Source organism: Rhizoctonia solani, chromosome 14 (genome assembly GCF_016906535.1).
Source record: "Rhizoctonia solani chromosome 14, complete sequence".
NCBI lineage: Eukaryota > Fungi > Basidiomycota > Agaricomycetes > Cantharellales > Ceratobasidiaceae > Rhizoctonia > Rhizoctonia solani.
In genome coordinates, this window is record NC_057383.1 from 1,405,599 (window position 1) to 1,428,022 (window position 22,424).

At 47.9% G+C, this 22,424-nt stretch overlaps 6 protein-coding genes across 6 annotated transcripts; 4 read left to right on the plus strand and 2 right to left on the minus strand.

Annotated features, from left to right (window-relative positions):
• Positions 1-1,124: 1,124 nt before the first annotated feature.
• Positions 1,125-1,738, minus strand: RhiXN_11059 (F-box protein; the record flags this gene model as incomplete). The annotated part of the gene is made up of 4 exons (XM_043330874.1): positions 1,125-1,255; positions 1,326-1,381; positions 1,438-1,514; positions 1,574-1,738. The coding sequence occupies 4 exons, from the start codon at positions 1,736-1,738 to the stop codon at positions 1,125-1,127; spliced, it is 429 nt and encodes a 142-aa protein (XP_043186219.1).
• A 2,861-nt stretch (positions 1,739-4,599) lies between these two features.
• Positions 4,600-11,714, plus strand: RhiXN_11060 (NADH-ubiquinone oxidoreductase 78 kDa subunit; the record flags this gene model as incomplete). Its single annotated transcript, XM_043330875.1, has 22 exons — positions 4,600-4,789; positions 4,849-4,897; positions 4,952-4,969; positions 5,028-5,051; positions 5,111-5,158; positions 5,211-5,406; positions 5,554-5,706; positions 5,744-6,145; positions 6,196-6,213; positions 6,266-6,371; positions 6,429-6,607; positions 6,666-6,785; positions 6,907-6,965; positions 7,027-7,159; positions 9,248-9,330; positions 9,388-9,449; positions 9,503-9,527; positions 10,453-10,667; positions 11,043-11,166; positions 11,230-11,428; positions 11,528-11,582; positions 11,635-11,714. The coding sequence occupies 22 exons, from the start codon at positions 4,600-4,602 to the stop codon at positions 11,712-11,714; spliced, it is 2,538 nt and encodes an 845-aa protein (XP_043186220.1).
• Positions 11,715-12,409: 695 nt separating this feature from the next.
• RhiXN_11061 (GMC oxidoreductase) lies at positions 12,410-14,178 on the minus strand (the record flags this gene model as incomplete). The annotated part of the gene is made up of 10 exons (XM_043330876.1): positions 12,410-12,573; positions 12,628-12,718; positions 12,776-12,974; positions 13,024-13,148; positions 13,217-13,277; positions 13,327-13,364; positions 13,426-13,758; positions 13,800-14,000; positions 14,052-14,078; positions 14,134-14,178. The coding sequence occupies 10 exons, from the start codon at positions 14,176-14,178 to the stop codon at positions 12,410-12,412; spliced, it is 1,284 nt and encodes a 427-aa protein (XP_043186221.1).
• Positions 14,179-16,688: 2,510 nt separating this feature from the next.
• RhiXN_11062 (ABC transporter transmembrane region) lies at positions 16,689-20,106 on the plus strand (the record flags this gene model as incomplete). The annotated part of the gene is made up of 9 exons (XM_043330877.1): positions 16,689-16,875; positions 16,935-17,108; positions 17,165-17,294; positions 17,344-18,100; positions 18,158-18,264; positions 18,357-18,569; positions 18,625-18,902; positions 18,954-19,593; positions 19,644-20,106. The coding sequence occupies 9 exons, from the start codon at positions 16,689-16,691 to the stop codon at positions 20,104-20,106; spliced, it is 2,949 nt and encodes a 982-aa protein (XP_043186222.1).
• A 20-nt stretch (positions 20,107-20,126) lies between these two features.
• Positions 20,127-20,465, plus strand: RhiXN_11063 (ABC transporter transmembrane region; the record flags this gene model as incomplete). Its single annotated transcript, XM_043330878.1, has 1 exon — positions 20,127-20,465. One exon carries the CDS (start codon positions 20,127-20,129, stop codon positions 20,463-20,465), a length of 339 nt encoding a protein of 112 aa, XP_043186223.1.
• A 93-nt stretch (positions 20,466-20,558) lies between these two features.
• On the plus strand, positions 20,559-21,783 carry RhiXN_11064 (ABC transporter; the record flags this gene model as incomplete). Its single annotated transcript, XM_043330879.1, has 4 exons — positions 20,559-20,805; positions 20,859-20,981; positions 21,078-21,244; positions 21,295-21,783. 4 exons carry the CDS (start codon positions 20,559-20,561, stop codon positions 21,781-21,783), a joined length of 1,026 nt encoding a protein of 341 aa, XP_043186224.1.
• Positions 21,784-22,424: the final 641 nt, after the last annotated feature.

Sequence of the window (22,424 nt, forward strand, 5' to 3'; positions counted from 1 at the left end):
TCGACATCATCTCCAAGTATGTGGCATCCGCCCGGCCTAGAGAATTGAGTAGATCCTTTGCGATTTCCGAGGCCAGTTTCGAATAGGCAAATCCACTTGGTAGCGCGTCAAAGTTAGGATAAAAGTAACAAGCGTTTCTGCAAGTATCAAGGTGACCAGGTGCGTCAGGCGTACGCACAAATACAGCATCCGCCCGGAGGAGCTTCTGAGTGTTGAGAGGAAGGGCGTCCATAGGACCAACAAAACAATGGCATCACTATCGGTATGGAACAACATGATAGACTTGGAGCCTGGAGAAAGAAATCGGGCACAGAAACGTCTTCAGGCATCATTGAAACCAAGCGTGCTTCTTGTTCATTGACCCAGTTGTTCAAGGTATCAGTTAGTATGTCTTCCTGTGACTCGAAACGCTGGTCAAACTCTTCGGTGGATGGATCGCCTTCCAAGAGACACTGAATCTCCGGTACGATTTCCAAGTTATCTGACAGCAGCTACATTCCAAATTCTTAATCAGAACCAGGGACAGAAATTTTGATACAACGCATTAGTGCAGTATACCTCGGTCGCGTTCAGGTTCCATGGGATCCGGATTCATCATCCATCATCCATATGTAAGTTTTTGTTGTGTATATGTCCCGAAACCAATCGGTTATCTCTTCGATTCGATCTTCACGCTCCGACTCAATACGCTCTTTGTGATTGGACTTGATAATCTTCACTAGCCGTGGAAGCAATTCCTTCCAAACTACGTCATACTTCCTTAACACTATAAGCCAAGCTGGGAAAAGTGCGCACTCTACCTTTATCAGTGAGAGGCGCGGCGTTGTACACTTGGGAAAACCATCCTTCGCAATCCTCAAAGTTCATATCTCGCTTATCATAACCGAGGTTCTCTAACCTGTTTTCGATTCTAAAACCGATCAGATCAATTCATTCCGATGATGACTGTATCGACTTACTCTGTTTTTCGAGCTTGTTTTAGGCGATGCAATTCGGCATTCCTTGTCATTTTTCGCGTTCGAAACCATTGTATCAACGGTTCGCACCCTGGCAGGTTAAGGGTTATGTCATTCATTGTAAAGTAATACCTGCCCTTTATCACTCTCTTACCTGCTCCCTAGCCTTCACAGCACATCGCCTTTGCTCATCCAATTTTGTTTGCCTTCTTCGTTTCCCGCCGCATCAAAACTCTCTAGCACACCCTTGACAGCTTGGGCGTCTTTCTTGAAACACCAAGGTCCCCGCTCCGACCAGTCTGCGCCGGTAGCCAGGTAGTATGGCTACATAATAAGTATGACGCAATAGACAAATAAATCGGTACGAACTTGTTGAAACGAACACTAGTGATGTATCGATATCGTGTTCAGATAGATCAATTAACCTGTGAGAATCCATAAGTTTTTGCGCCCATGTATAAAAGTAAAACTTATAACGTACTGGTCTTTTTTGCACTTGGCACATAATCTTCCCTGCAAAACCGGGTCCATGTTTTGAAGAGCACGGCGCCCGCATGACTAAAACGAAAGATAAGATAAACTCGGGTCGCTTTCATGTGATGATCAAAAGTGCTTACAGTGCATATTTTCGAGAAAAGTAGTGCTGCATAGACGGGTTCGGACAACTCCTTCGGGCGTGGAGGGAGGTCTACACAATTGAGCCGGGCGGAGCGCCATATAGGCTCAGACTTGCAGCTCATCAGCAATCGCCGAAGGAACGTATTAACACGCGCCAGGGCCATTAGGTCCTGGAGTTGAAAGTAGGATGCGATCTATGATAATCCATAGTTAGGGACAACTCCTTCGGGCGTGGAGGAGGTCTACACAATTGAGCCGGGCGGAGCGCCATATAGGCTCAGACTTGCAGCTCATCAGCAATCGCCGAAGGAACGTATTAACACGCGCCAGGGCCATTAGGTCCTGGAGTTGAAAGTAGGATGCGATCTATGATATAATCCATAGTAGGTTTGATCTAAACATTTGCTATCGTCACAAAACCCACGTTCACAAAACATCTACTGGTAAATCCATGAAACCCTGAAACCCGGAGTCAGACTCTACTGCTATAGAGTCGGGCTCTGAGTCCGATGCAGTGCTTGGGCTTGTGAGCCGAATCTGTTTTCTCCATTTTCGGAAACTTGAGAGTCGATTTACCCGAATGGCGTTCAACATTAGGTTAGTTTTAGCTAATTGAGTTGGATTGCCACATTACATGATTCACCTGGTGATCTTCCCGAATTTGTGCGTGCTCTGGTAAGTCAATCACAAATTTTTTATTGAGCCCTTCGTCCATCTTTTTCCTTTCGAAAAAATCTTACACTTGCGCAGCAGAGTTTGTGGAGCCATGGACTTGGTGGTGGTAAGTGACCAAGACGGGCTTTCAGTGCATGACGAATTTGATCCGCCACCTGCTTAACCATATTCGGTAATATAGCTTTGCGTATCCCCAAATTGTCACTTTATGTAGCCCTATCAGTGATATGTTACTTACGGGAATAACCTCAACCATGTCCGGGAGATTGCTTGGATCTACGTCGTATTACAGTGCTTGCTTGGTGCGTCAATTGGTTCGGGTGGTCAAACCCCTTGAAATGGTCCAGACTTAACTTATTCTCCGGTATGATCTCGTGTACGCTAACCAATGGGTATGTATATATATCTGCATGATCGTGTGAAGCATATTTTCGTGATGCATGCAAAAAGTCGTTTCTGGACGCGGTACGAGTGGGGGCCTTTGGCGGTCTAGGGGTGTCGCCGGGCCACCTAAGAGCGATCATCCGGATCGAAGGCTGGGGGTGGCAGAGAACTATGGATGTCAGCCTTGTATTTTCACTAGGGATGGTGGGCGGTAAGTTAGAAAGCTAAGCCATAGAATGCCACGCGCTTGGTGGAGTGTTCGAGGTAGTAAGATGGAGTCGTATGCAGGCGACTCGCGTGACCGAACCTCCGTGTCTCGATCAAGTATCTCATGTGGATCCTCCGCGCGCTGCGGTTCAGCCGCCATTTGATGTTATTCTTACACTTCAATGTCAAATTTTGTGGTGCTTGGGCCTTTCTACCCAGTAACAGATACATCTCCAGTACTTTCGAGCCCTATGTATATCTACTTCTGCTCCGGTCATTTGACTTGCCCTGATTGGACAAATGGGCCAATATACCAAGGAATTTGATCGGATAGTTTGGCTGGCCCTCGATAAATTAGAACAAGGCTCCGATGCATTAAACGCCACATAGCTCTGCATACAACCACATGGGCGCCAACATTACACACATCCAATTCAACCTGTTAGATGGTTTTTTGAGTAAATTTTCTGGGTCCATGTGCTCATTCCTTCTTTCATCCATAGAGTTGAGTCATCAATACCATCCCAGTAAATTTCAATCGACCCCTCTTGGCGAGAACATCCACGACGATTCTGTGTTTTGTAATTGAACGGTACGTCGATGTCGATGCTCTTCAGGATAATTACTTTTCGTCCCATCCAAGGGATGCTTTTGCCTTGACAAAGCTATTAATCTATGACATTGCGATGATCAAAGTAATAGACAAACCTATAGCAATATATTAGTACCGTTTATCTCAATCTAGCTCCTGGCTAGGCAGTATCTTGTTCAAAACGGGGAGTTTCAGCAATCAAATGCCTGTTCTTCAAATTCGTGAGAATAGGATGGGTATGTGAGCCGCAGCGCGCAGAGGCATCACGTGTAGTACTTGACTGAGGGAGGTCACACTCACGTGAGTCGTTCAGATACTATTCCATACTATGCGTACGGAGCGCGAAGATTCAGCCCGTCCTCGCATTTTTTAGCACCCACCTGCCATCCCTAAGTTTCCAGCATATATTTATTTATTTAATTGTTCATCTTACTGTATGTACATTCATATCATCTTTCCACCCTGTGTGGCTCTCTGCCCACCCCAAGCCTTCGATCCGGACGGTCGCAGTCATGGGCGGCCACAGGCCCCCCTCCTTGTATCGTGTACAGAGCCCACACAGCATACATGACAACGACTGACTCACAGGTCAAGTTCATCAAATATTGAGAGGGCTCACTGAATTACACCCAATCTACCCGTACTACTATTAATATGTTGAGTATATTGTGCATCCAAATGAATGAGCTCTTTCGTTAACTGAAGCTTCAGGATATTTAGACAGTGGAGACAGTCGATGGAGGCGAGATGGCAGTACATGGTCAGTGTTTTATATTCCAACTTTGCGAGCCACCTTTGGACAAAAGTCGACAGGAAATCCACGGCCCGAAGAATGGGTAACAAAGAAAGCATAATAGTGTGCAAGAAAGTGATTCTGTATTGCCTCTGTTTCTATACGAAAATATTTGAGCTCAATGAAGCCAGACATAGTTACTTTAAGAGATCATATTGTACTCATGAACCTCGAAGTTCTCAAAGGTTATGCGAGTTTGAGCGGTTTCTTGGTAGGGATGGAGCAAGATCACAAACGCTAACTTGAATGTTATGCTTAGGCACGGCGCTTAAATCAGGGTCTGGATCGGCGGTCCTGAGATCCAGGTTTGCATCCGGCCAATGGAGGCGGCTGGATTGCGGTTGGAGATTTGATCGTAATTACTACTTACTGCCATGCTGCGTGTAGCGTCCTCGCTGGCCGAAGTCAGAGGCTTGTCGCCCAAGGTGATATATCTAATAGATATGCCAGTATCTTATTTACAATCTGCTATCTCAGTCGCGCGTAGAACGTTTGCTTCGTCGTCAGCGAGAAGGCAGGACATCACACTAACTGTCGATGGGAAAGAGGTCACGGTTCCCCAGGGTGACATCACACTATTAAGTGATAATGACCATATTAACTAACTGTGATTTTTATTGTAGGCTCGGCATTGATACAAGCGTGTGAGGCAGCAGGCTCGAACGTTCCACGGTGGGTCTGCCCATGACATCTAGATAACCCAAATGTTGATGCATTGATTTGCAGCTTCTGCTACCATGATCGGTGAGCATGTTATCAAATCCTATAATTATACCACAGGGCTGAAACAGGATACATAAAGTCTGGCGATCGCTGGTAATTGCCGGTATGTGATTCGTTGTCGCCAGCGTTCCTTATTCGTTGATTTACGAATCGAATTCACAGCATGTGTCTAGTCGAAGTAGAAAGATCCCCCAAGCCTGTAGCGTCATGGTCAGTACAATAGAGGTATCTCGTATATAACTCGTAACTTACCCTTATAAAGTGCCATGCCCGCTATGCCTGGACAAAAAGTCTTCACGAATACGCCCGCTGTCCACGAAGCCCGAGAGGGTGTCATGGAATTTCTCCTTGCTAACCACCCACTCGACTGCCCGATCTGTGATCAAGGTGGTGAATGTGACCTCCAGGACCAGTCTATGCGCTACGGTTCTGATCGCGCCCGTTCCATGAAATCGCTGGTAAGCGTGCTGTCGAGAACAAGGAGCTTGGTCCTCTGGTAAAAACTTCGATGAATCGATGCATTCAATGCACTAGATGTGTTCGTTTCGCCAATGATGTTGCTGGTGGAGGATTTGGGCACTACTGGGCGTGGAAATGACCTCCAGATCGGAATGTATGTTGAGAAGGTTTTGAACTCGGAGCTTAGCGGAAATATCGTCGACCTTTGTCCCGTCGGTGCACTCACGAGCAAGCCGTACGCGTTCCATGCACGCCCGTGGGAACTCAAGAACACCGAGTCAGTCGACGTGCTCGATGCAGTAGGCTCGAACATCCGAGTACTCGCGCGGCTATCAGGTCATGCGCATCCAACCCCGAACCAATGACGACGTCAATGAGTGGATTTCCGACAAGACCCGATACGCATATGACGGTCTTCGAACCCAACGACTCACAACACCCCTCATTCGCCAAGGGGACCGTTTCGTCAGTGCAAGCTGGGAAGAAGCACTACATACGATTGCCGACGGATTGAAGACTAGTGGCGCGCAAGCAGACGAGATCCAGGCTGTAGCAGGTGCATTGGCTGACACCGAAGCCCTCGTCGCGCTCAAGGACTTGGTCAACCGACTCGGGTCCGATAATCTCGTCACTGATGCGACATCTACTGGTGTACCAAGCCATAGTATAGATGTTCGCTCTAATTACCTGTTCAATTCGACGATACAGGGACTGAGCGAGGCGGATGCGATTCTGCTCGTGGGAACTAACCCTCGGCATGAGGCATTATGAACTCAAGGATAAGGAAGCGCTGGCTGCATGCTCAGGTACGCCTCTTTCATCACGGTCTATGATTGAGTGCTAATGTGGGGTCAACAGGTCGAGGTTGGTTTGATCGGTGAGGAGGCGGACTTAAGCTATAGCCATGAGTGGCTCGGTAAAGACTCTGCCGCTCTAGAAAATTTCCTTGGTGGCAAGGCAGACAGTAAGCACCAGTCCCTAAGTACAATTTTTGTTTCTATACTGAAATCGCAATCTACAGGCGAATTTGCTAAGGTTTGGGCAAATGCTAAAAAGCCTCTCATCGTGGTTGGCAGTGCCGTCGCCGAGTCTCCCGCAGGAAGCCAGGTCTTGGCCACTATCGCCCGCTATGCGTCCAGTGATAAGCAAAAGACGCGTTTCCTCAGCGAAGAATGGAATGGTCTTAACGTCCTTCAGCGGGTGAGCTTCAATACGGATTTGCAATTACCAACACATGCACTCAATCGCGACTTACCAGGCGGCTTCTCGCGCTGCGGCTTATGATGTTGGATACGCCGCAGCTTCCTCATCTGGAACCACACCTAAATTCATCTACCTACTCAACGCAGACGACGTTTCTCCTTCCTCTATCCCACAGGTGCCTTTGTCGTTTACCAGGGCCACCACGGAGATGTAGGCCACAACTTGCCGATGTATGCTTACCCGGAGCAGCGTATATCGAGAAGAGCACGACGTGGGTCACACCGAGGCGAACCCAGATAGGGCGTGCAGCTGTTCCCCCACCAGGCGCTTCCCGCGAGGATTGGAAGATTATCAGGTACGTCATGATCGACGATCACTTCGATCCCAATATGATTAATCGGGCGGCTGCTATCCAGGGCCTTGTCTGAGGTTGTTCAAGCACCGCTACCGTATGACGATGTGTTGGCCTTGCGCGATAGGATGTGGGATATCTCACCAACGTTGGTGAGATATGATGTAGCCGAGAAGACATCGACGGGCGTTGCACAGGTCGGCTGAACCTGCTCGCGCAGAGTAAGGAAGCCGGCAAAGGGGGCCATTCGAGAAGGTTATCAAGAACTTCTACCAGACGGATCCTATTTCCAGAGCGTGCGTATAGCCTCTTTCTTCCTGCTAAGGATATTGAGTGATCCAATGTGGATGGTTATAGGTCCGTTACAATGGCCCAATGTACACGCGCTTTTGTTCCGGGAGCTAGCGTTCCCCAGAGCGGTGTCGAGAATACCGTCACCTCTGATTCAGCATAGAAAAAAGTGAATTTGGACGTTGGATGATAAAACTAGTAAATTGGTCGAGGATTATTCTTTCACTTTTTGTTTGTATGCTGTCAATTCAAGATTTTCCAAACTACATGGGTGCAATCGAAGATCTCGACATCATTGAGGTTTTAGATGACCGAAGGATGATTAGGATCTCTTCCCCCCTCACTCCCAGTTCTTGTTGGAGCACGTCTTGATGTTTGGTTTCTTCCTCGATCAAGTCGGAAGTAATGCGCGGACTGCTGTAACAATGGATTGAACTGGTCGTAAAGATGTAGAATGCACAGAAATCTGCAAGGCTACTTGATGTACAATTATCGAATGTAATTCCTGTGTTCCTCTTTCTGAGCCAGTTTTATTTCGGCATGGCTACATCGTTCTTCTGTTGATGGCTGGGGATGTAATCAGGCGCGTTTTTCTTCTTCTTTAGTCTTATAGAGCTCTCTTCCTTTCTGAGATTCGCATGCAGTTCTCATTGCTCAAGTAACGGAACATTATTGGCGGAAATAACTCTATAAAGCGACAATCAAAGAAGGTCACGTGATATACTGGTGCTTTATTGGTAGTTGCTCGTAACTCCTCACGGTGTTGGAGTTCCCTACATGCAAAATTAATATTCCAGGTCACCTCACTACCTTGACGCCATGCTGGGTTGTTGTTCGAAGTCAGCCAATCAAGGAAGCGCTGTTATTTACATGAGTGGGTCATTACAGTATTGGACTGTTTTCCAATATGCACTTTAGAATATGTCTTTGAGCTCTCTGTATGCATGCTTCTGTTTCTGCTAGTACGGTTATGGCTTTCTCTCGAGATTGTCTGGTAATCACATTGTACGGGTTAATATCAATCACTAAATTTATGCGAAATAAGATTACCCCCATGGTTTTCCATATATCGTATAAGGCAAGTCATATGTGTGTGGATTATCATTCATGAGCTTCCCTATGGCGGAGAAACTCTACGGGGGCCCCAAAAACTCAGGAGCGCTCCAGAGCGCTCCGGTTTCGGGAACCTCCTCGTTAGGATCCGACGGATCTGGATTGCTTGGCGAGCACTTGGGAGCATTCCACGAGCACTCTCGCGTGTCACACTAGACGCCCTGGAGTGTTCGCCGACAATAGCGAGCCCCGGAGTGCTCCCGAGATTTTCAGGGCCCCATAATAGGTCGAATTGATACCATACTTGTTTAGGAACCTCAGATTGAGGTAATTACTCACTGGGCGCTCCCAGGAGCTGCCTGTGTATCGAAGCCAACTTGAGTACTCTCAAAGCTCCGAGATACGCAAAACTCTTACTATGGCTCAGATCATTTGTCCAAAGATATCTCGTACAACTACATTTTTACAGATTATCGATATCGTGCGTACATATAGATATGGCAATGACACGAAGCCGGAAGCTCGTTATACCCGGCGCAATAGAGGAGATTTAACGTCAACCAAAGAACTTGACCTGACCGATCAATTCTTGATGTCGGGCAACTTGCCATTTCGGACTCAAAAGCTCATTGCTCGTATTTTAATTCCACTGTATTAAAGTGGAGTCTTTACCGCCGTCTCCGATATCGCTTCTCCCTCTACGACAACATACATATGGCGTTGCATCCTACCGAAGTTGACATCATCTTTGTTGGAGGTCAGTGCGCACAATATCTGCTGTTGAGTTGACTGTGCCAAAAATGAAATAGGTGGTACCTCTGGTATGCATAGGATAAGCTTCACCGAACTTATTGTTTAATTAAACCATAACCTTTTGCTAGCATCTGTGGCAGCCGGACGCCTGGCTTCAGCAAATCCGGATCTTGAAATTCTATTGGTAGAACAAGGTCCCAACAATTACCAAGATCGATCCGTTTACGCCATCCCTCTTTCCAACCCAAATTACTCCTGAAAGTGGCCACGCGTAAGCTCAATCTTAGCACAATTTTTGACTGTAGTCCGCTCACGATTCTCACGAAAGCATATTCTGGAAAGGAGAGGAGTCAGAAGCGGTTAATGGTCGGGAACAAAATGTCGTAACTGGTACGTTAAATTAGTGATTCGACCACGGAGCATTATCACTCTGTCAACCACAGGGGGAATACTGGGCGGAGGCTCGAGGTAGGTAAATTACATATGGCAACAAACTGGGCTGAATGTAAAGATATTAAGCATCAATTTAATGATGTGCGTACTTCAGAATTTCCAGGGAATGCTCGTACTGATACCCATACTATCTAGATATGCACGCCCAGCTTCTTCGTGCGTAGAGTTATTCTGTGAGGGTGCTTTATAATAATCTAAGGCCTAGCGATTTTGATGACTGGAATACACCTGGGTGGAGTTCCGAAGATCTGATTCCTTTTCTTCAGAAGGCAAGACTCCCGTATTTAATAACATTTGTGGTGTCTTATCCCCACTCAGTTTGAGACCTATCATCCCGTATCTGGGGGCAACACTCATGGATATAAAGGTCCTATCAATGTTGGTCGATCTCCCTTACCAGACGTACACGTAGCTATAAAACAAGTGCTCCCAGGTCGCATACAGCCCTTTTACGCAACGGTTGCAAAGGAATATTTAGACGCGTGCATTACGGGAGGAATTCCCCAAATTGATGACCTCATGGACCTCCGAACTGGCCATGCTTGTGGGGTAACTTGATACTAATAGCCTATAAACAAAACCGGAAACTAACAAGAAATATTGGGCAGACTCGCACAGTATATCAATCCTTTGGTAAGCAGAAGTCGGGTTGTGCCTGGCGGCGAATTTTCAGCAGCTCAACCTCAATGTTAGACCGGTCATAGGCAAGTGCAGCTCATCAGTATATTCACACTCAGTCAAACAACAAAGCCTTTCATGTACTGACCGAGACACTGGTGACTCGAGTTCTCTTTGAGGGTACCAAAGCTGTAGGATTGAGGTCGTCAGGAATCAAGGTCAAGACCCAGATACGAATCAGAGTGATCGGAGAATATTTGCTCGCAAGCTTGTAGTCATGTCGGCTGGCGCATTGGGGGTCATCTACTATTCTGCAACGCAGCGGTATAGGAGAAGCCATTCAATTATCTGACCTCGGTATCCAGGTTGTAGGGGATCTCACCGGAGTGGGCAAGAATTATGAAGATCATCCCCTATGCCTCTGGGCATACCATGTGTCCGAAGATGTGGAAACCTGTGATCCTCTGATGGAACAACAGCCTGAAGTTATGGAAAGATACCAAGCCGAATTCCAGCGCGGGAAGGGAATGTTTACTAGTAACTTCGCTGGGGTCTGGTAGTAAATTACGCCCGACTTCTAATGAACTGAAGGCAATGGGATCTGACTTCAACGAGCGTTGGAAGAACTATTACGAGGTAGCTCCGGACAAAGTAAGTCGACATGTTGTAATTTGGCATATTGTAGATAATTCAAATCAAACATATAAGGCTGTAGTTATACAAATATGTGTCAATGGGTTTCTGGGTGAGTCTTTTCCTCCAGGATTTGAATCAAGTACTGGCCCTCACTCGCACACTGGAGACCTCGTTCTGGTCCCGGAAATCGCGTTTTCATGATGATCGGAAATATAGCACATACGTGAGCCTTCGGATAGGGTAGATACGCACATAAGACTCACTCTGGTTTACTAGCCTCTCTCAAGGGGTCAATTCATATTACCGGCACCGATCCTTACTTGCTACCCAAATTCCGTACAGGATTACTAGAAGAGCAGGCAGATGTAGAGATTCAAAAATGGGCATATAAGAAGGCACGGTAAGCTTCAACCATAGGTCTTCCCGATACTTTGAAATTGAATCAAGCAACTTTGAATTTCAGAGAATGCGCCCGTCGCATGCGTAGCTATAGAGGAGAGTATGCGCCGTTACATCCTAAATTTCCTAAAGACAGCGCTGCTGCCTGCATTCGTTTAGATGGGCCCCCTCCTTTGGTAGAGGAAGATTTAATCTACACACCTGAGGATGATGCAGCGATAGAATCATTCGTTCGACAGATGTCACAGTCTACTTTTCATTCAGTCAGTACAACAAAAAACTTACTCACGCAATCATATCAGCTTGATAATTCACTTACCATGTAGTGCGCGGAACTCTTCCTATGAAACCTGAAAAACAAGGGGGGTGCGTTGACCCCGGTTGAACGTGTATGGAACAACAAACTTGAGGTTGCAGGTTTGTAATAGACATTCTCAAGGGCCATATAGTTACTCATACATACCACCAGACCTCTCTATTCTTCCGAGCAACGTTGGGTCTCCGACATACTCGATTGCTCTCATGATAGGAGAAAAGGCGCTGTTCTAATAGCCGAAGACCTTGGGCTTAAGTTGCCTTGAGTAATTAAGCGTACTGCTTTTGGTGGAGCAATACTGTTTGGGCTTTGGGTTTTTCCAATAGCTCCAGAGCCATACCATTTTGAGAATGCTTTAGATGACTGACGTTACAATAATCAATACATTTGCCTTATGTATTAGCGCAGATATTGGTGCTGTTCGCATTTTTGTTGGTGTCCACTCATAATATAAGACCCACAATTGGGTAGGTAGGTGGCAAATCAACTACCAGGGAGAATAGCAAAGTAAAGTTTCTTTGTTGTGGTGGCGTAACGCTATCAGAAGGCCGGCAGAGTCAAGTCAATATATCAAGACACTTACTCCGATCTAGCTGTATAGAAGGATACACATTCCGTATGTAACAATTTATATCAAACCTCTCAGGGACAACTGGGCCAGGGGGTCGAAGATCTGTATGAGAATCTGGTAGCAAGTATAGGTCATTGGCAACATTATGCAAGTGATACGCGTCCACCACGTAACAGCAAGATGCTCTGGTGTGATAGTAGGGCAAATCACGCATGTATTGTGCAAGCAATTGGGGAGAAGAACGCACCATCCTGATCAGCTTATCTTTGGGTCATGTAACTGACTCTATTTGGCTATTATACCTTGCGATTGACCCCCGAAAGTCCATTCGCAGTATTTCTCAATATTTCAAGTTATTTAATTATTATTACTGCTAGCGCCATCTGGAATTACACCACTCTTGATACTACGTTCACGAATATTCAAACCAAGGTCTTCGGCGATTATCAAGGCTGCTTTCTCTCCAATCAACAGCGCAGTTGAGTTCGTGTAGCCCCCACATTTGAAGGTAATAGACAGATCTACAGATCAATTCTAAGAAAATAATTAAACTAATGTAGGTTCTATATACATACCTGCGACCTTCAAATTGACAGCCCCATACACATTTAGACGAGGATCTACGCACCCCCCCTGTTCTCTGGGTTTCATTTGAACTGATCCAACCTACGGAGTTGGATTAAATGTTCGTTTGAGCTCGGATACTAGGAGAAGTATACTTACAGAATGCCAGGTCGTATCTGATCTCTCCCTTACCCAATCCTCGAGTGCAGCATCATCATCTTTGGTATAGACTAGATCTTCGATTCCCTGCGGGTACGCCTTTTCGAGATGTACACAAGCCGCCTGACTCCCGGAGGGAAATCTAGGGTGCAAAGGTGCATACTCGCCTCTATAGCTTGGTATTCGGCGGAATATCTCTCTGAAAAACACTAAATATGCCTGTGAGGTAAACATTGAAGGCTTCGCACCGAGACTTCTTGTACATCCAAACATGGGCTTCCAAATCAGCTTGATCTTCGAGGAATCCGGCATGGAAGTCCGGGGGTGAATAAGGATCCGTTGACGTAATGTAAACATGACCACTAGATGCCGGCTAGATACATAATTAATTAAAATGTAAGTAAATGTAGAGCCGCATAATAAGCGTACTTGAATACTCACATATGCTAAGATATTTGCCACCATCATGAAGCGAGATCCTTTAGGAACAACTGTGCGAGGGCTGTTTGCTGCAATTTAATAACTTAAATGGGCTTCCTATATATACTCACCCGATAAACCCATTCAAAATTGTTTGCACAAATACAGCCTATTAAGGGAAATATTAGTATGCAGATAATCTTCAAATTCAGCAACGTGGAGACGTTTACTTTATCAGGAGCCTGTTCGAATTTACGCTTCCACACTTCATTAAATGCAGGTCCAATGTTCTTCAACTCTTCGGCAGTGGGACGCAGTCTACTTCCAGCATCATTGAGATTTGTCGTTAAAAACCCCTTTCCGTATGAAAATTGCGTAAGATATTTCTCGAGGACTTCCTTGTTTTGTTCCATTACCGGGTCGATTGTTTCTAAGTCATCGGGAACATGGTAAGGAATCATGCAAGAACTGTGGTCTTCATAATTCGCGCCAACTCCAGGAAGGTCGACTACCACATCCACGCCAAGCTTAGATAACCGAGTAGCCTCACCTACCCCGCTGCGCTGAAGGATATAGGTGTACCTATCGCTCCGGAGGAAACTACCACTAATTTGCGAGCGATGATCCTTCGTGGTGTCTGATCTGCGGCTGAATCTTGATTTTTATTCCCGATCACTTCAACTCCAATAGCCTTGTTTTTGTCAAAAAGCACTCGGGTGACCAATGTCTTTGTGAGAATATGTAAACGCTTGTTGTGCGACTGAGTGTGGATGTATCTATGTGCCGCATCTTCCCTTTGTCCCGTCTGCGCCAGGTCAGTATTGGTCCGTTGTAGAGCAATGGTATCATGTCATACATTCGGATTTATGTATTTTGCAAGGCGCTAGGTCCACTAATTAGCGGGACGACACTTCTGACCCAACATCAGCATCACTCACCGCGCATCCATGTCCAGTACGGAGGTCCATTATATCATCGACCATGGGTACCCATACTCACGCATACATCCAAGTATTCACTTGCTACCTGTGCAAAATAGTCCCCATATATCTATATTGCTCAATCAGTTACGTTATGTAGATAACCAAGCGCCAAAAGGGCAGCGTACATACCAAAGGGAAAGTAAGTTAACTTTCTTCTTGAGCACGAAAACTCTCACTGGAGATTGACGCAAGGTGTCCGGGCGCTCAAACTCTTGGCGCAGAACTGCCAAGACGAAGTCTCGCAGCTGGAGAGTGCGAGTGCGAAGACAAAGAAGAAATCCACTGCTGTAGCCTCCACCTCTGCCTCGATTTTCAACTAAAGTCACGGCGGCTTTGAATACTGCCGTTGCTCCTGTCTCCGAGCCATCTGACTCAGTGCCGAAGCCCCGCATTCGTCCGAAGCCCCGCCCACCACCACAAGATTTGTCGGCTACGACTTCACACGCAGCCAAGTCGGAAATGGTTAACGAATTCGATTTGAGCAAGACCGTTCCGATGTAAGAGACTTAGAACATCGGCTTTCGGGTACTACATAGTATTCTTGCAGGAAAACGCGAGCCGCGGCCAAAAAGAAATAACCGAGGCCGGTTCGCGACTCGCTCTCGATTATTCATTTTTTCTCTTTCTCGCTGTTTCGTTACTTGTTCGTGTCTTGGACCTCGACTCTATGTGTCTCGAACTCGCTGTACATTTTTGGTGATTTCATGTATCCTTTTCCCCTGCTTCTGTTGTTTCTCAGTTTCCCGGCACCATGTATCTCCGCACCCCAGGATAGGCTTGTTCGAACCCAGGGGTCGGGTTTGTATTATTGCATCGGACCGTGTATATTAAAATTTAGTATATTATCCGAGCATTACAGTATAAATCGCACCCCGGGTTCGGATACCAGCTGGGTATCCGAACCTCGGCGGCGGATTATGAGTATTCATGAGCGCTAGAACAGCGCCAGGGTCCGGACAATTACCGTGCTAAATAGCCGGCCCCCGGGTCCGGATATTCTTGGGGTCGGATTTTGCCAAAGGTCCGAACCCAAGGGTGGGTTTTCTACTTAAGAGACATCCGTACCCTAGGGCTCGGACTTTAGGGCTCGGACTGTCCGTACCTTTGGGGTATACGGTGCAAGAAGCACTACATCGAGGACCGAGAATTCGAAGGTGCTTTGCGTTGCGATGTACAATGGGGGATTCTTGCCGCGCACTGCCAATTTCAAACCTGACTCTGCCTCTTGAAAGTCAACCGAAGCTGGGATATGTGTCGCATTTATAGATGAGTCAAGGCGACCTTACCTTGACAATCTGAAGTACTTGATGTTGATTTTGTCCGTGCCTAATGTCGCAGTTACGAGTTTGATCGCTCAACTCCAAAGTGATCGATTGAGGATCGTCTACGCTAGTTAACCTAATTCTGCTCGTTGGCTTTACTCAATCATACATGCGGCGAATAGAGACCGTTTGAACTATTGGGCTGCGTCACTTGTCCTTGTTTCGGTGCCTCAGCGTCAACCGACTCCTGTGGCATTCAGATCGACTAAAAGGTACACAGGCCTGGACTACATCCATTTATATTCCGCGTACATACATCCGCTATTGCCGTGAATGGTGAGGTTCAGGGTAATAGAATTCAGGCCCGGCTCATATTATCAATACTTTGCTATACAGTTCCGAATGATTGGAATTGCGGGCCCAACTTGTGCCGTCTTCAATTACCCTGGTCCCCGATCCTTCCTTCGCAGACAATTATTGAGTGAGACATATCTCACGTGAGTCCAGGGACGCCACATGGTTGATCGGGCGGTATGGACAGAATTGTAATGGTTCCAACCGCGACGTTCCTGACATAAAGTAGACGACAAGGCCCCATCCAATTATTGGAATCAATTACACATGTGGTCTTGTTCCTGTGCTTATTTTTATTACACCCCGCTCTACAGTTGAATATGTTCGGAAATTTCCTTCGATTCTAGAATGAATTTCTGGGTTAGCGCGCCCATAGCCTATAAACGTGCCACTTGTTCCCGACTAAACCGTGTGGGGAAGCCGACGGAAGACTGTCAGCTGGGTGGATCTCGTCTATGATCGGCAGCCGATCCATGCTGGAGATGATAGTGAGACGCTCAGTTAATTGTCTGGGTCGAATTGCCTTTAACTGGGAATTTTCACTTGATAGTTCCCGTGGGACATACGGTTCAACAGTGGAGACACCGGCAGAACTCTGCAAGAGTAGCAGTGGAGATTCGGTGTACTTGGTCCAATGCACATGGTACGTTCATCTTCTAATGTCTGGGGAAGCATGAAAACCGGCTCATCAAACTCTGCCACATCGAAAAGCTTGAGGGCCAAGCGCCGAGTCGTGATTGGCTCGGTGGCTCAGGGTCTAGTTGTGTTTATTTGACCTTGGGCACGAACAAAGGACGAGCTCGGAGGGGAACAAAAGATGGAGGAAAAGCAGGCCCATAAGTTGCTAGAGTCAAGTAGCAGCCATGGCTGGGTAAGTTGCTAAGCCTCTTTTCGATGATCAAAGACGACGCTCACCGGGGCTCTGGCAGCTCTCCCACTCAGCCTCACGATCCCTCCAACGACAGCAATAATACTAATAACAACGATAATAATACTCCAGCTCCAGACGGCATGCCCAAGGGTTATTCGCGCATGGACGAAGGCCCTCCAAAACCCAGTCTTAAGCTGCTATTCGCCCACTGTACTCGTCACGATGCACTTACACTCCTCCTTCCGCCATCTTCGTCTCTATCGTCTCAGGCGGCATTGCACCTTTTATGACTCGCGTTATTGGCCAAGCGTTTGATGCCTTTGCAAGATTTCCTTCCCCTGCTGCTCAGGAATCCTTATCTCCCGATGATCTTGCTGCGGTTAAATCCCGCCTACTGCGAGAAGTTGGGCTGACGGCCATTCAACTGCTCGCTCTTGCCGGTGGTTCTTTATTGCTCGGCTCGGCGATGAGCAGTCTTTGGATTTGGGTTGCTGAAAAGAACGTCATGAGGCTGAGGCGGGTGTATACGAGGCCGTTACGACCCGTCGCATGGAATGGTTCGATGCCCAGATGTCTCAGTCCGAAGACGGCACAACTGGCGCAGGAGGTATGATGGCCAAATTTGCACGGTGCGTTGATTTCTCTCTACATGTCTTGATTACATTGACACCATTGCAGAGACACTGACGATATACGCACCGCCACTTCACTCGCCATGGGTCAGCTCATCCAGCATCTGACCACTGTTCTTGCCTCCCTTATCATCGCTCTGGTCACATCATGGTCTTTGACCCTCATCATCCTGGCTTCCATCCCTGTCCTGCTCGTCCTCCAGTTTATTTCGCAGGCGCTCGCAATGCCCCGATATGACCGAGAACGTGCTCTCCTCGCAAAGGCCTCGTCACTCACAACCACTTCCCTGTCCGCCATTGCGACCATCAAGTCCTTCAATGCCCAGTCCTCCACTCAATCCCGTCTTTCAACTCTTCTAAATCAAGTTCGAAAAACCGCTCATGCATGCTCGGCCATTTGGGGCGTTACAGCCGGTGGAACTCAATTCGTACTCTTTGCCATGTTCGTCCAAGGCTTTTGGTTCGGTTCTGCTCTGGTCCGTAAAGGAGACATTACTCCAGGCCAGGTAATGGGCGTTTTTTGGGCCTGTTTAATTGCCGCAAGCAACCTTCAAATGTGCATACCCTTGATTGTGACAGTCAGCAAAGGGAAGAGCGCTGCTGTGGCCGTAGCCGAATTGTTGAGCCCAAACAACGGAGTAGGAGGGGATGGAATGGTCCAGGCACAAGGGCATAGTGGAATACCGCTCGTTCGTGCACCAACGCACCGAATTCCCATGAGAAAGATCGTTCCTACTCGGAAATGTCAAGGCGAGCTGAGTTTGCACAATGTGACCTTTGCTTATCCTTCCCGACCGGACCAAGTACGTTCCATCTGCTTTTCACGTCCATGGTAGCTTATTTCTGACATGGCATCATAGATTGTTTTGAAAAATGTATCAATGTTTATTCCTGCCAACGAGATGACCTTTGTTGTTGGCGGATCCGGTTCCGGAAAGAGCACGGTGGCCCAAGTGATGTGTGGAATGTACAAAATTCGAAGCGAGCGCGTTCGGCCCGCGAGTCAGATGCGATCCAGCGCTGGTTATTCTCTCGATGCAAATCTCCAACGTCCGATAGCAAGACTCCCGCCTCTGGCGCAGACGAAGACGAGGCCGAGTATTTCAGCATAACGCCGGGGGGAATGGTTGTCCTCGATGACCAACAACTCGATATGCTTGACGAACGCTGGATGAGGAAGAATGTTGCGCTCGTTAGCCAGCAGTGCATCATGTTCGATATGAGTGTGCATGATAACGTTGCAATCGGCTTGGCCGGCAGCCGACTTGATGGGTATGTTCTAATTTTGTGTTACCATCATCAGAGATTATTCAAGTTGCATATCCAGGGAAGAAGAACCCGAACCGGATCCAAGTGTACCCTCCACACCGTTCATCCCCCATGTTTCCAGGGAAAAGGTCGTTGATGCGTGCCGCATGGCTCTCTTGCACGACTTTATTCGAGAGCTACCCGAATACGATACGGTGCTCAATGGTGGGGGCGGAGGTGCAGACGAAGAAGAGAAAGCGGAGACTGGGAATGGAAGGATCAGCTTGAGTGGAGGGCAGAGACAAAGGTTGGCTATCGCTCGTGCATGGATTAGGGACCCGGCCGTGTTGATTCTTGGTAAGTAACCACATAATTCTCTTGCCCATTTATCAACGCCTTTTGTTGTAGATGAAGCAACATCGGCCCTCGATGCTACCGCTCGTATTCTTGTGTTTGAAGCTATCAAGGCCTGGCGCCGCAACAAAACCACCATCGTTATCACACATGATTTGTCTCAAATAGCACCATCGGACTTTGTATATGTGATGAAGGACGGACGAGTTGTTCAGGAAGGGTATCGCTACAATCTTCAGGCGGAGCGAGGTGGAGTGTTTGAAGGAATGGGTGTGGACTATCAGGGGGTGGAGGATGAACTAGACGAGATTGAAGAGGAGCTTAGGGGTACATCGGTCGGACACTCGGTCGGGCGATCCTTGGGCCGCTCTACCACCCAGGACCCAGAAGAGAGAGAATACGCATACGGCATGGTGACCCGCGCCGAGGCCCGCCAAGTCGACGAGCTCCTTGAGGCGGATGGACGCGAATCAAATCACGGAATGGGCTTCCCTGCCGCTTCTACCAGACACACCTCGTTTGCACCATATGTCCAGCACCCGTCTCTGGCCGGTCCATCCATGTGGATGCTCGATGCGATTGCAGATATTTCAGGGCAGACCAGGACTCCTGTTCAAACGTACCGCCATCGACATCCCAGCAATGCACCCATACCCAATCTGGACTTCGGGAGACGTCAATCGAGTGCGGATATGTCTGGGAAATTCTGGGAGGATGGGCAAGGAGAGTTGAGGGTAGTTCCAGTGAGGAGGTCGAGTTTGCAATGGGAGCCTCAATCGCCTGTGTCCCCATCTGGGAGGCCTCAATCGGGTTGGCCTCTGATCGCAAGTCTATTGGTCGCCGTTCATCACTTGGCAGGAAATCATTCGGTGCCAAGTCCTTCACTCCTACCCAAAAATTTATGCGCAGGTGGACCAAAAAGCAGGAAGACAATCAAAGCGAAAGCGGTGAAGATAGTGAAGAGGAAGAGGTCAAAGCCTTCGAGCAAGAGAAGAATATGGCCAAGGCTAGTGGTGATGCAGCAACCCAACAGCGACGAATTCCTCGTGAGCGCAAAGAAGCTGTCATGGAGCTCATAATCGAGGGCGAAGAGTCCGACCGCAGGGTAGAGGAACAGGCACAACAGGGCCCTCCCTCCCTTACTTCAGTCCTCAAGCGCTTCTATCCAACTGTACCAAATAAACTCTTGGTCTTGTTTGGGCTTTAGTCTCTCTCGCCAGTGGTGCCATGACCCCTATATTCTCGTTCCTATTGGCGACGTTGATGTCGGAAGTTGCGGCAGGTGGTCAAAACGTGCCCCTTATCACCCGATACGCCCTGTTTGTTTTGCTCGCTGCGGCTGGCGATGGTATTACCGGCGGCCTCAAATTCTTTATTATGGAAGTCGCAGCTATGAACTGGGTCACCGCTCTCCGCGAACGATGCTTCGAACGAATTCTGGCCCAAGATAAGCGGTGGCACGATGAAGCTTCCAACTCCCCCGTACACATTGCCCAGGTCCTCATCAAAGATGGCGACGATGCCCGGACTCTTATCGCCGTTGTCCTTGGCCAGTCAGTCACGTAGTCACAATGGTGTTCGTCGGCTTAATCTGGGCGATGGTCATGGGTTGGCAACTCACTCTGGTTGGACTCGCTGTTGGCCCTGTTTGGGGTAGTCATGGTCTTCCAGGTCCGCTGGAGTGGCCAGATCGAGCTACGGAACAAGCGCGCTCGTGAAGAAGTCGCAAAGCAATACTATAATGCTGTTGCAAACGTTCGTGCGATCCGTGCTATGGCTCTGGAGAGCGTGTTCAGGGCCCAGTTTGAGAGGAGCCTAGGAACAGCGATGCGGACGGGTGTACAGGGTGCTTTTATTACGGGCTGTGGGTTTGGAATTGTGAATGCGTTGATTTACGTCGCCGAGGGTAGGTTTCTCGATATCCTAAGTTGGGTAAAAAAAACTGATGAACTGGATCAGCTGCACTGTTTTACGTCGGCGCTGTGTTGATGGCTCACGAAGGCTACTCGTATCTGAAGATGCTCCAGGCCTTGAATCTTGTTGTGTTCTCGGTGACAATTGCTGCCCAACTACTATCTTTCAGTGAGTAATCCCTGACACGGTACTGGAAGCTTACTAACTACGCATATAGTCCCCCGAATTGTGAAGTCCGTCCAGGCGACGCATGATTTTGGCCAGTTCCTTACCTTGGTACCGATACAGACGAATCCAAGGGCACCCTTCGCTTCCCTGTGGACGGTCGTATCTCTTTTGATCGTGTCCAATTCTCTTACCCTGCTCGCCCCGATACCCTTGTGCTCAAAGATATCTCGTTCCAAGTTGACCAGGGCGAATGCGTCGCCATCGTTGGTCCTTCTGGATGTGGAAAGTCTACTGTTGCTTCACTCGTCCAAAGGTTGTACGAACCACCGGCGGATCCATTCGCATCAATAAACACCCTATCTCCGATGCTGATGTGCGCTATCTCCGCGAACATATCGGAGTCGTTAGCCAACACCCCGCTTTATTCGATGCCAGTGTCACAGAGAATATTATGTTTGGCTCCACCCGCACCACGTTTGAAGAGGTTCAGAATGCCGCCAAGGCAGCGCAAATGCACGATTGGATTATGAGCCAGGAGCGAGGATACGATACCACACTTGGTGAGGGTGCTGCACTCATTTCGGGTGGACAAGCCCAAAGGCTACAGATCGCGCGCGCATTGGTTCGTCAGTCGAATATCTTGATTATGGATGAAGCAACCAGTGCGCTGGACCCAGCGAACCAGGATGCCATTATGGATACAGTCATGGCTATCAAGCAGGACCGGATCACCCTCATCGTGACGCACAAACTCGCGGTGATGCAGCGCTGTGACGAATTCTGGTCGTTCAGGATGGAGTGATTGCTGAGTCAGGCTCATACCAAGAACTCATGGATCGCAGGGGTGCCTTTTTCAACATTGCTTCTGGTGGAGAATGGTTTGCCGAGTGAACTTTTGATTATTGATTTTTGTTGTTTTACTTGCTTTCGTTCTTTCTTGCTGTGATACCTGTTCCTGTTGTTGATTTACGATTCCACAGAGTTGATTTCTACGCTATTCTGTACTAGTAGCAATATAAACGATAGATATGTATGCCCATTCTCACCGGTGAACTATAGCCTGGTTGGCTTGACTGTGATGTCGGGCTCCATAAACAGTGGCCTCTGGACTATGGCTCAGTGGTAGGAAGAGGGATTTGCGACTCGACGGCTGAGGTTGTGGCTCCGGAGGCATATACATGGGTAAAGGTTTTCTATAGCTTCAATACGCATACAACTACGCCCTTGATTCGCTACATTCAATTTTGCTTGATACCATGAATGAAAGCGACCTGAAAGGCGCATCGTCCACCGTGGATTGTCAAGGCGCAATATAACCATATATGGACCTACGTATTCGAATAAACCTAACATGGGCGGACATACGGTACCGCGGTATCATGTAAGGGCTTCATGACAGATCTGCGTTCTCAAAGTGAGCTTTCTTGATATACCAAGGGGACA